General features: G+C 39.4%; 1 protein-coding gene across 1 annotated transcript in view; it reads right to left on the bottom strand.

Annotated features, from left to right (window-relative positions):
- Nucleotides 1-13,702, bottom strand: part of SLCO1B3 (solute carrier organic anion transporter family, member 1B3) — a 138,143-nt gene that overhangs the window by 11,339 nt on the left and 113,102 nt on the right. Inside the window, exons 14-15 of the mRNA XM_011969463.1 lie at nucleotides 8,374-8,438; nucleotides 5,411-5,528 (exon numbers count right to left, since the gene is read on the bottom strand). Of these exons, the coding sequence (XP_011824853.1) occupies nucleotides 5,411-5,528; nucleotides 8,374-8,438 (183 nt within the window). The remainder of the gene's footprint in view (nucleotides 1-5,410; nucleotides 5,529-8,373; nucleotides 8,439-13,702) is intronic.

The following is a 13,702-nucleotide window of genomic DNA, read 5'->3' as shown; positions in this document are numbered from 1 at the left end:
CCAACATGTACACAGTTTCTCCTATCATTAATGTCTTGTATTAGTATAGCACATTTGTTACAATTGATGAAGAAATATTGATACATTGTTAAACGCATATTTTACATTAGAGTTCACTTTTTATGTTGTAAAGTTCTACGGGTTTGGCAAATGCAAAATGTTATGATCCAATATTACAATATCATATAGAATAGTTTCACTGCCCCAAAAATATCTTGTGCTAGGCCTGCCTTCTCCACACTGAGCCCCAAGAAACTACTGATTTTTGTTGCCCATTGTTTTGCCTTTTCTACAAGATCACACAGTTGAAATTATACAATCTGAAGCTTTTTTTTTATTTAGCTATATGAGTTTAAGTTTCATTTTTTGCTTTTTATAGGCTGATAGCTCATTTCTTTTTATTGATTGATGTAGTTTGGATTTGTGTCCCTGCTGAAATTCCATGTTATATTGGAGAAGGGGCCTGGTGGGAGGCGATTGAATCATGGGGGTGGATTTCCCATTTGCTTTTCTCATGATGGAGAGTGAGTTCTCACCAGATCTGATGGTTTAGAAGTGTGTATCCCTTCCCATTGCACACTTTTCTCTCCTCTGTTGTAATGAGAAGACATGACTTGCTTCCCCCTTCCACCATGAGTTTAAGTTTTCTGAGGCAGACTAATAGAGAATATTGGTACCCGGAGTGGGGCATTGCTGTAAGGATACGTGAAAATGTGGAGGCAACTTTGGAACTGAGTAACGAGCAGAGGCTGAAACAGTTAGGAGTGCTCAGAAGAAGACAGAAGATGTGGGAAAGATTGGAACTTCCTAGAGACTGTTGAATGGTTTTGACCAAAATGATCTTAGTGATATGGACAATGAAGTTCAGGATTGTCTCAGATGGAGATGAGGAACTTATGGGGAACTGGAGTAAAGGTCACTCTTGCCATGCTTTAGCTAAGAGACTGGTGACATTTTGTCCCTGCTCTAGAGATCTGTGGAACTTTCAACTTGAGAGAGATGATTTAGGGTATCTGGTGGAAGAAATGTCTAAGCAGCAAAGCATTCAAGATGTGACCTGGCTGTTTCTAAAAGTGTTTACTCATATGCGTGAACAAAGAGATTATCTGAACCTGGAACTTATATTTAAAAGAGAAGCAGAGCATAAAAGTGGTAGAAAAAAACAAACTCATTTTCTGAGGATAAAATCAAGCCTGCTCTAGAAATTTGCATATGTAAAGAGGATCCAAATGTTAATAGCCAAGACAGTGGGGAAAATATCTACAGAACATTTTAGACATCTTCATGGAGGCCCCTCCCATCACCAGTCTGGAGGCCTAGGAGGGTTAAATGGTTTTGTAGGTCAGGCCCAGGGCACTGCTGCCCTGTGCAACCTTGGGAAATGGCACCTTATTTCCCACTGACTACAGCTCCAGCCATGGCTAAGAGGAGTCAAGGTACAGCTTGGGCCATGACTTCAGAGGATGCAAGCCCCAAGTTTTTGTGCCTTTCACATGGTGTTGGGCTTATGAGTATGTAGAAAGCAAGAGTTGAGGTTTGGGAACCTATTCCTAGATTTCAGAATATGTATCAAAATGCCTGGATGACCAGCCTGGCCAACATGGCGAGACCCCATCTCTACTAAAAACATGAAAATTAGTCAGGTGTGGTAGTGCATGCCTGTGGTCTCAGCTATTCAGGAGACTGAGGCACAGTAATTGCTTGAACCTGGGAAGTGGTGGTTACAGTAAGTTGAGATCTTGCCACTGCACTCTAATCTGGGCATCAGAGCAAGACATTGCCTCAAAAAAAAAAAAAAAAAAAAAAATGCCTGAATGTGCAGGCGGGTCTGCTGCAGGGATGGAACATTCTTGAAGAACTTATATTAGGGCAGTACAGAGAGAAAATTTGGGGTTGGACCTCCCACACAGAGTCCCCACTGAGGCACTACCTAGTGGAGCTATGAGAAGAGGGCCACTGTCCCCCAGACTCCAGAATGGTAGATCCACCAACAGCTTGCACTGTGTGCCTGGAAAAGCTGCAGGCACTCAGCATCAGACAGTGAAAGTAGCCATGGGGACTGTACCTGCAGAGCCACGGGAGTGGAGTTGCCCAAAGCCTTGGGCACAAATCTCTTGCATCAGTGTGCCCTAGATGTGCAACATGGAGTCAAAGGAGATCATTTTGGAGCTTGAAGATTTAATGACTGCCCTGTTGGGTTTTGAACTTGCATGGGACTTGTAACCCTTTGTTTTGGCCAATTTCTCCCATTTGGAATAAGAGTATTTACCAAATGCCTATACCCCCATTATATTTTGGAAGTAACTAAATTTTTTTTTTTTTTTTTGGCAGAGTCTTGCTCTGTAGCCCAGACTGGACTGCACTGGTGCGATCTTAGCTCACTGCAAGCTCCACCTCCTGGTTTCATGCGATTCTTCTGCTTCAGTCTCCCCAGTAGCTGGGACTACAGGTGCCCACTACCATGCCGGGCTAATTTTTTGGTGTTTTTAGTAGAGATGGGCTTTCACTGTGTTAACCAGGATCATCTTAATCTCCTGACCTTGTGATCCACCCGTCTTGGCCTCCCAAAGTGCTGGGATTACAGGTGTGAGCCACCGTGCCTGACTGGAAGTAACTAACTTTTTAAAATTTAATAGACTCATAGGTGGAAAAGACTTACTTTGTCTCAGAAGAGACTTTGGACTGTCGGTTTTTGAGTTAATGCTGAAATGGGTTAAGACACAGGGACTGTTGAGAAGGATAACTGTATTTTGCAATGTGAGAAGAACATGAGATTTGGGAACGACCAGGGGTTGAATGGTATGGTTTGGGTTTGTGTCTCCGCCCAAATTTCATGTTGAATTGGAGAAGGAACCTGGTGTGAGGTGACTGGATCTTGGGGGTGGATTTCTCCCTTTCTGTTCTTAAGATATCGAGTGAGTTCTCATGCGGTCTGATGGTTTAGAAGTGTGAGGCACTTCCCCCTTTGCTCTCTCCCTCTCTCTCTCCTGTCACTAGGAGAAGACACACCTTGCTTCCTTTTAGGCTTCTGCCATGATTGTGAGTTTTCTGAGGTCTCCCAGTCATGCTTCTTGTTAAGTCTGTGGAACTGTGAGTTAATAAACTTCTTTTCTTCATGAATTACCCAGTCTCAGGTAGCTCTTCATAGCAGTGTGAGAATAGACTAATACATTGATTACTAATATTCCACTATATGAATGTAACAGTTTAGTTATCCATTTACCTACTGAAGGACATCTTCAATGCTTCCACTTTTTTATATTCGGGTACAGGTTTTTGTGTGGACATGTCTCCAACTAATTTATGTAAATATCTGGGAGTATGATTGCTTAATCATACAATAACTCTATTTGCTTTGTAAGAAAATTTCACTCTGTCTTCCAACACTCCAGTACCATTTTACATGACCTCCAGCAATGAAAGGTAGTTCCTGTTGTTTTCCATTCTTGCTAGCATTTGATGTTTGCATTGATTTTTTCTTTTTTTTTTGAGATGGAGTCCTGCCTGCTCTGTCGCCCAGGCTGGAGTATGCAGTTGGTGATCTCAGCTCACTGCCACCTCCACCTCCCGGGTTCAAGCAATTGTCCTACCTCAGCCTCCCAAATAACTAGGATTACAGGCATGTACCAGAATGCCCGGCTAATTTTTTTTGTATTTTTACTAGAGATAAGGTTTCACCATGTTAGTCAGGCTGGTCTCAAACTCCTGGTCTCAAGTGATCTGCCTGCCTCAGCCTCCCAAAGTGCTAGGCTTACAGTTGTGAGCCACTGCACCCAGCCTGTTTTTGGAGATTTTTAAGAGATCCTTATATACATAGGACATTTGGCTGTGTCTGTGTCTGAATTACAAACTCTTCTAATTTATCCCTGTTGTTGAACTTTGCTTAAAATACATTGTGTGATGCAGATTTTAAAATATTTTATTATCTGTTCTTATTCTTTCTTCTTTTTTAAATAAGCATAGTCACTTACAGGTAGTTTTGTTTCTTCACCCTCCTGTCACTCTCCATCCACAAGTAGGCTCCAGTGTCTATTGTTCCCTACTTTGGGTCCATATGTACTTAATGTTTAGCTCCCACTTACAAGGGACAACATGCGATATTTGGTTTTCTTTTTTTTTCTTTTTTTGAGACGGAGTCTCACTCTGTCGCCCAGGCGGGAGTGCAGTGGCGCGACCTCAGCTCACTGCAAGCTCCACTTCCCGGGTTCATGTCATTCTCCAGCCTCAGCCTCCCGAGTAGCTGGGACTACCGGCACCCACCACCACGCCCAGCTAATTTTTTGTATTTTTTAGTAGAGACGGGGTTTCACCGTGTTAGCCAGGATGGTCTGGATCTCCTGACCTCGTGATCCGCCCACCCTCGGCCTCCCAAAGAGCTGGGATTACAGGTGTGAGCCACTGTGCCTGGCCACGATATTTGGTTTTCTCTTCATGCATTAGTTCACTTAAGTTTCAACATCACTGATTATTAGAGAATTACAAACCAAAACTACAATCAGATACCATCCCACACCAGTCAGAATGGCTGTTTTTAAGGGGTCAAAGAAAAATATACTGAAGACGTAGTGGAGAAAAGGGGATGCTTATACACTGCTGGTGGGAATATAAATTAGTTCTGTCATTGTAGAAAGCAGTCTGACGATTTCTCAAAGAACATAAAACAGAATTACCATTCAACCCATCAATCCTATTATTGGGTATATATACAAAGCAAGGTAAATCCTTTCACCATTATTTTTCTATTATACGTTGAAGCATTTGGGTCATACTTACAAACACATTTATTCTTCCTAGATAATTAAAAGAAATTCTACTATGAGTAGTTCTAATACTTACAGTTTCAGGAATCAAATTTATATATTGGGTCAGTACATAAATTACACATTAATGTTTCTATAAGAGGTAAGGTACAATTGCAGCAGCTTTTTTCTTCTTCCAGATAATCTAGTTATTTTAATGTCACTTGCAGGATACTTCTGCCTATGAATAGAAGAGTATTGAAACTTTTTTTTCCATTTTTTCCCCTCAATTACCATATAACCAGAGCTGCAGCTGGTCATTCTGTGTCTTCCTGGAGAAACCAGTGGGAGAGAGCTTTGTAATCAAAAGAGATTCAAGTACAAATCCTAGCTGTATTTCTTTTACTTGTGCAATTTTGGACAAGTTGCTCATTATTCTTGAATCTTGTTTTCTTCATATTTAAGGAAAAAGGAGAAATATATACATTTCCTACAGTTTCTATGAGTATTAAAATGAGATACCAGAATGCTTGATACAATAGTGAATACAAAGTAATGGTTCACTAAATGATAGCTGTCATTATTAATATTATGATCACACTAAAAATGCTGTATCTTAGACATTAACATAGAAAAAAATCTATTAATGAAATGTGTTTATGACAACTTACCCAAAAAATACGGAATTATATATCCTACATGCCCCTCGTGCTCCACAGCTGGTGGTGGACCACTTCATACATGTTTTATCAATCAGAGCCCCAAAATATATTGGAGCTAGAATTCCTCCTGCAACATGAGATAAAAAGATATCAATCCAAGTGAAAGGTTTCAAATGTAACTGGGTGATCGTCTACACTGATACATTTTGGATTAATTCAAGTTTAAAGTTTTGGAAAATTATTCCATTGTTTTGGCCTCCATCCACCCAAGAATCAAAATTATTAGAAATCGCAAAGGCTTAAATCATATGGTAATGTCACAGATGTATTTGATCTACTCTTCTCTCCCTATATACAGAGGGAAGAAAGAGTATTATACACCTGTATACTCTGTTCTTCCTACAATACAAATTAACTGAAGCCGGATTGGTAAAAAGGGGAATGTTGTTAGTAAAACATGAAAGTTATGTTGGTTGATATGGAATTTTTCTTAGGCAAGAATGGCTGGATTACTGAGAGTTAAATTATAACTTTATGAGAAAAGGAAAAGCTCTCACCTCAACTGCTGTAAAGGCAGGAGATTTTAATACTATTTTAAGATAATAAAAAAGTAAATGCTTACACGGGGATTCCCTCCCCAGAGAAGTTCAGGCCCAGCTTCAAACAGTGCTCAGCTATTGGCCAATTTCACTTCTTTCTGGGCTCAGGGCCCAATTCTCTCTTTCTTACTGCTATTAGAGCCCACGATCAAGCATTTTCTCTCCATCGATTTCATGCACTTTTTAATATCTCCTAAAGCAGGCTAGGCTGCAGGTTAGGGTCTCTGTTGCTAAATTTTGTTTCTGTCAGTGGTCTTTAGTGCACAACGATACATATATTTTCAGTGGTCTTTCCAAAGTCAATTTTTTATCTGTAGTGCCTGATTTCGATGAATGTGCAGCATTCCAGGGATACATATGTTATTTATAGGAGAAGTATAAATTCTGAGATTAACTCCTAGTTGTAAGAATAGGTAATTTGTTCAAAATTTTGAAGGCCATCATAGTAGAGAGCTATCGTTCAGATGGCAGAAATGAAGCATACAAGATTTCACTTTGTTCTTGTTCTGTTTTGTGATTCATACTTTTCAGATTTTGTTTTGTCACAAAAAATGACAGTGATTTATACATGAATGTTTCACCGATTCTTTTTACGTTTAATCATTCTCAATTTTCTGAGACTGAGAAATAGTAGAATCACAACGGAATGTTGTCTGAGGCCAATGCATCTGAAGCAAACTGGTCCTGAAATAATGGGTGAAAAATTTGCAGATTTCAAAAAATCACAGCGACCCTTTGAAAAATAAAGAAAAGATGCCAACAATCTATTTTCTTCATGTTATGCCACTGGTTTAAACAAACTTTATGAAGTAAATGTTTTAAGTAACAAACTTTGTCTTATTAGAATTGTAAATCTTCTGATAATCTGTTTTCTAAATATCTCTTTTAGGTTAATACACTATATAGGTCTTCTACCATTTACACATATATCATATTTAAGACAACTGTTCATGAATTGGAAGTTTGCTACTAAGTGTGGATGTTTCCCACAGAAGCATTTAGGGTCCATTGTACCATATATTAGACATAACAAAATTGGATATTCACAATTAGAATGACAAAATTCATTTTTTTTCTATGTTATGTTGCTAAAACAATTTCTTCTATTGTTATAATCTCATTTCAACATATCAGAAGAAGTCCTAACTACCCAGATGCTGTTTCCAGCCTCTGTGGCCCAGGTTCTAGGAGCGAGATATCTTCTCTGAATGTGGAGGTAGAAAACTGCCATGATTACAGAGGCTGGAAGATTAAGGACCCAGAAAGGGAATGCTGGGATAGAGCCAAGGGAACCCTGCAGCATCTTCATCTTCTCTCTCCTATTCCTTTTATATTTCCTTTTACCTTTCTGGATCTGTGACTTTCTCACCAAATACACTTCATGTACAACTTCTTCACGGTAATTTGCCCATAGAGTTATACTTTTTCCCTTGCTTGCAAGGGTCCCAGAAACTGACCCCTCCCACTTCCTTTTCCTTCTGCCATCTGTGGTTACTTACAGGCCATAATCAGTCCTCTGCACCAATCCCTAGATGAATGATGCCCTTTTCCTACTTCCCAGGAATAAGCACATAATGTTTACAATTCTTACAAAGGAGCACTCACAGAGGTTAGACTAGACATTATTTAACAACAAGTATCTGTTCAGTAAAAAAGGCAAATGGCAATAAGGGATAAAGGATCATTTCCTAAATCTTTTCTCATCACTTTTGAATATTTAGAAATAGGCCTTCAGCCTCTGGAGTCTACAATCCTACCCTTTGGCACCATAAACCACAATTTTCTGAGCTTTCTTTTATTCAGGACATCCTCTTAATCCAACATGCCTAGTTCTCGAGTATGAATTTTCATTCCCTTTTGCATTAATTCCTGCTAATGGTTAGCTGTCCAGCCATACAGGACCAGGCAGTGGGAAATGGCACAGTTAATGTCACCTTCTGTTGTTTTAGACAACCTCAGCCTGACCAGATTCCCAGGGCTTCCAAGCTACTTTAGGGCTGTCCTAAGTAATGTCTCCATTTGGAAGGAAGGTCCTCCACTCTGCCTATACCTGGGAGAAATATTCTTATTTTTCTGAAAGAAGGAAAGCCTCAGAGACCACCTATCTTTCTGTTTCTGTTACAAAGAGTATAATATAAACATGATGATTCCTTGCTCTTAACAGATAGACTCTAACTAGAATTAACGATCAAATGATCTTTTAGGTCACTCAATTTTCCCGTTCCTTTTTATTTTCATTTATCATAAAATAGAAATGATTCTTACTTACTCCTTTTTATACAGTCTTAGAGTGGAAAATTAATTGCATTCAGTCTTTAAGATTTAACATTAATATTTATATGTTAAAATGTGTAATCTATATATTTGTCATACCTAGTGTTCTTATAACCATTGAATGAAAACCCATTGCAAGTGCTTTCAATTCAGGTTGAACAATCCTGAAATATGATAAAGGCAAAGAAATAATACATGTCATTAAAAAATCAAACTGAGTTAATATTAAAACATTCATCACTATCGTTCCTCTCCCTGGTAGAATGAATACTCTTAAGTGAATTTCTCACATTATATAAAGTTACATTTTCAACTGTTTTAAAAGGTAAACCCTTGGGTGACAATAATTTCCTTATTTCTTCAATGCTTTATGATTTCAAGACAGTTTAACAAATATGTTCACATTTGATCCCTATGAAAATCCTATAAGAAAGTGGTCAGAATAGACTTTATTATGCTGGTGAAGAAAATGATTTTGTGTGGACTATTTAGTCAAGGTAGCTCATATTAAAAGATTATATACTTTTATCCAGGAGTAATTCTTAGGAGACCTCTTTTTACCACCTTACTTCTGTCATCAATGTTAACAGAATAGCTTACTAATATGATTTGTAAATTACACTATACTACCAGAAGGGTCAAAAAAACTTTTCTATGTTGTAGCATCTAATGTATTTAACTGTCATATTAAAGATACAGAGCATATTTGTATCCTCACTTGGAAATTCACTCACTCTTACATTTCTACAATTCCATTTTTCTGTGTTCAATAAACTGATGATGCTACCATCCCTGCGATAACTTAGTACCTACCAAGTGAAATGAAATTATCTTTCATTAGTAAAGGAGGTGGGTTGGGATGAGGGGGATGACTGTGGCTCAAATAACCAACTTTTACTAAATTTTGAATTAACTGATAAAAAGGGTGATTTTTCCTCGAAGTGCTGGATGGTTTTTTTTCAGAGAGCTAAGTAACCGCCCTCAATCAAGAAACATTCTCTAAGGACCTACTAAGAGATACCATGCTAGTTAATATTCTTGAAAGTAAATAGACAAATTATGCTTTATCTCATCCAAGTGACTTGTAGAAGTGTATCACTTAATGTCTCTTGGCCTCAGTTTCCTTGTTTGCTAAGTAGGCATGATGATGCTTATCTCATATGTTATAAGAATCCAATACAATGAACTAGCACTCAAAACCTCAGTTTCATGTACACACATTTGCCTCTATACCTTGCCAGAGAGCTGCCTTTTATTGAGATTCTGAAAAGAATTCAATAGAGCTTATAAAATTTTAAAAGACAAAAATTAAGTTAAACCTAATACATTAAAAGTTAAACAGAATAGTTATACATTAGGAGAGACAATAAATGGAAAGTGTGTTTTGGCGCGGCTTTGACATAGGACAGCAGCACTTTGTTAGCACAACTGAGGGCACAAAATTACACTGAGGACAATGAATCTGACATGGTTTGGCTCTGTGTCCCCATCCAAATCTCATCTTGAATTTTACTCACATAATACCCATGTGTTGTGAGAGGGATCTGGTGGGAGATAATTGAATCATAGGGGCAGGTCTTTTCTGTGCTGTTCTCATGATAATGAGTAAGTCTCACGAGATCTGATGGCTTTATAAGTCAGAGTTTTCCTGCACAAACTCTCTTTGCCTGCTGCCATCCATGTATGATGTGGCTTGAGCCTCCTTGCCTTCCACCATGATTGTGAGGTTTCCCCAGCTACATGGAACTGTAAGTCAGATTAAGCCTCTTTCTTTTGTAAATTGGCCAGGCTCAGGTATGTCTTTATCAGCTGTGTAAAAACAAACTAATACAGTAAATTGGTACCAGCAGAGTGGGACGTTGCTAAAAAGATACCTGAAAATGTGGAAGTGATCTTGGAACTGGGTAACAGGCAGAGACTGGAACAGTTTGGAGGGCTCCAAAGAAGATAGAAAAATGTGGGAAAGTTTGGAACTTCCTAGAGACTTGTTGAATGGCTTTGGCTAAAAGCCTGCTAGTGATATGGACAATAAGGTCCAGGCTGAGGTGGTCTCAGATGGAGATAAGGAATTTGTTGGGAACTGGAGCAAAGATGACTCTTGTCATATTTTATTGAAGAGACTGGCAGTATTTTGCCCCTGCTCTAGAGATTTGTGGAACTTTGAACTTGAGGGAGATGATTTAGGGTATCTGTCAGAAAAAATTTCTAATGAGCAAAGCATTCAAGAGGTGACTTGGGAGCTGCTAAAGGCATTCAGTTTTATAAGGGAAGCAGAGCATAAATGTTTGGAAAATTTGCAGCCTGACAATGTGATAGAAAAAAAAGAAAAATCCATTTTCTGAAGATAAATTCAAGCCGCCTGCAGAAATTTGTATACCTAAGGAAGAGCTGAATGTTAATTCCCAAGACAATGGGGAAAATGTCTTTAGGGCATATGAGAGGTCTTCACGGTAGCCCCTCCCATCAAAGGCCTGGAAGTCTAGAATAAATGGTTTCCTGAGCCAGGCCCAGGGTCCCTGTGCTATGTGCAGCCTAGGTACTTGGTGCCCTGCATCCCAGCTGCTCCAGCTATGGCTGAAAGGGACCAATGTAGAGCTCGGGCTGTGCCTTCACAGGGCGCAAGCCCCAAGCCTTGGCAGCTTCCACGTGGTGTTGAGCCTGTGGGTGCACAAAAGTCAATAATTGAGGTTTGGGAACCTCTGCCTAGATTTCAGAGGATGTGTGGAATGCCTGGATACCCAGGAAGAAGTTTGCTTCAGGGGCAAGGTGCTCATAGAGAACCTCTGTTAGGGCAGTGTGGAAGAAAAACGTGGGGTCAAAGCCCCCACATAGAGTCCTTACTGGGGCACTGCCTAGTGGAGCTGTGAGAAGACAGTCACCGTCCTCCAGACTCCAGAAGCTGTCAGTAGATCCACCAACAGCTTGCACCATTCACCTGGAAAAGCTGCCAACCCGAGAAGGCAGCCTGGAGGGAGGCTGTACCCTGCAAAGCCACAGGGATGGAGCTGCCCAAGACTACAGGAACCTACCTCTTGCATCAGCCTGACCCAGATGTGAGACATGGTGTCAAAGGAGATCATTTTGGAGCTTTTAAGTTTTGACTGCCCCATTGGATTTCAAATTTGCATAAGGCCTGTAGCCCCTTTGTTTTAACCAATTCCTCCCATTTGGAAAGGCTGTATTTACTGTATTTACCCAATGCCTGTACCCCCATTGTATCTAGGAAGTAACTATCTTGCTTTTGTTTTTACAGGCTCATGGGTAAAAGGGACTTGCCTTATCTCAGATGAGACTTTGGACTGTGGACTTTTGGGTTAATGCTGAAATGAGTTAAGACTCTGGGGGGCTGTTGGGAAAGAATGATTGGTATTGAAATGTGAGGACATGAGATTCGGAGGGGATAGGGGTGGAATGAAATGGTTTCACTCTGTGTCCCCATCCAAATCTCATCTTGAATTTTACTCACATAATTCCCACATGTTGTTGGAGGGACTCAGTGGGAGATAATTGAATCATGGGGGCAGGTCTTTCACATGCTGTTCTCATGATAGTGAATAAGTCTCATGAGATTTGATTGCTTTATAAGGTGGACTTTTCCTGCACAAGCTCCCTTTGCCTGCTGCCACCCATGTAAGATGTGACTTGCTCCTCCTTGCCTTCCATCATGATTGTGAGGTTTGCCCAGCCATGTGGATCTGTAAGTCCAATTAAACCTCTCTCTTTTATAAATTGCCTAGTCTCGGATATGTCTTTATCAGCAGCATAAAAACAAACAAATACAGAATCCATGCCTGCTATTTAGGAGGAAGTTTATTTCACAAAGAGATGGTCAGGAGGAAATCAGTAGAAAGGGGAGTTTAACTTATCTATTTAGTTATTACTCTCAAATATCAGATTTCTCAAAGGAGATTTTGGGAAGGGAGAGATTGCACTTCACCCCTGGTTGAGTTTTTTGACAACTGCCTGACATGTATTTTTCACTGTAATTGATTTTCAGAAGTTACACTTTGTCCTACACACACAAGGTAAACTGATATTTGTTATTGAGCCTTATTTTCACGCATGGAAAGGGTTAGCATGCAGGAGACTTGGGGAACTTGCAGATAGGGAGGATATTTTCCTAAGGGTGGGCCTGAAATCTTCAACAGTTCAGTGGAGATGATGAATGTGTGTGATACAGTAATATTAACATACAATAACAATCACACACACTTACCCCTACATTCACATGAATGCACACTCACACTTCTTGCCGCATGCTCATACTCATATCCTCACTTGCATGCATACACCCGTGCGTGATTATCATGTAAGTTATTTATCACTGTAGTGTGACTCCTGCTTTACATATGATATTGAGCAGCTCTGTGTTTTGATGAATCTCTCACAGGATGAATTTATCACAAAAAGCACCCTAAGAAGTTAAATGTGCTATTTCATTTAATTATTTGATTTAAGAGATTTCATTTAAATTGTTCCTCTGTTGTTCTTTCTAATGACAATCAACCATCATGACCTGCTGTTTCTTGAGGTAATTTCCAGTTAGACCTAATGAAACCCTAACAATAGATAGCACAGGTAGGGAATGCTTGTTTTCCTGTTTGCAAAAGATTGAAGAAAAGTTCTAATTTATTGTGTATATGAGCCAAATCCTTTCTAGCTGAGCCACTAAAATGTAGTTTTTTTAAAAAGTTCTAAAACATTACCCTCTTTGGGCCATTTAAATTGATGTTTTGTTTGTCATAAACTTACATCATGTCTCACATCCTATCACCAGCAGAATGTCAAGATTTTGAGATCCTCTCTGGGTACCAAGACTCTCATTCCACATGGTTTACTATATCCCTTAATCCCACTCACTCACTTACTCTTTTTCCATTACTCAAACCCTTTCATTTTGCCCAGGGAAACTCATGTTTGTTACCAGCAAAATATTTAGTTCCTACATTCTTTGTAGCCCTTTCACTTTCTTGTTCTAAACAAAGCCTGGTTTACTCCCAATGACGCTCCATGTAACTCTCTCAGGTAGGACTGTTTTCCTTCCACAACCTCCATATCAATGGGCCTGAGATGTAGAAGTTCTTATTGAGCTTTCATTTTTACCACTTCCAGATCTGAGTCTTTCCTCTGAAAGATCTCTAGGTTCCAGGAAGAGGTGCACCACCTTACCATACTATTCTCTAACCTCCTTGTTGAAGTTAACTATAGACTGCCACATCACAACTCTCATCATTTCTTGACAATTTTCATTCTAGACTCCCTGTAATTTTTGTGAAAATTATTTCTGTCGTTTTTCCTAGTTATTTTAGGAAATATAGATGATATAGATTATGCTCCCAATGGTATGGCCTTTCAGTTTCTTGGTCACTTTTCTGGAAAGTCTTATTTCTTCCACCCACAGTCAGTTCATCAGTATCCATTTTTAAAA

The sequence above is a fragment of the Mandrillus leucophaeus genome, unplaced genomic scaffold (assembly GCF_000951045.1).
Source record: "Mandrillus leucophaeus isolate KB7577 unplaced genomic scaffold, Mleu.le_1.0 Scaffold892, whole genome shotgun sequence".
NCBI classification, from domain to species: domain Eukaryota; kingdom Metazoa; phylum Chordata; class Mammalia; order Primates; family Cercopithecidae; genus Mandrillus; species Mandrillus leucophaeus.
Note: the sequence above shows the minus strand (reverse complement) of the source record. Positions and strands in the feature narration are given on the sequence as shown.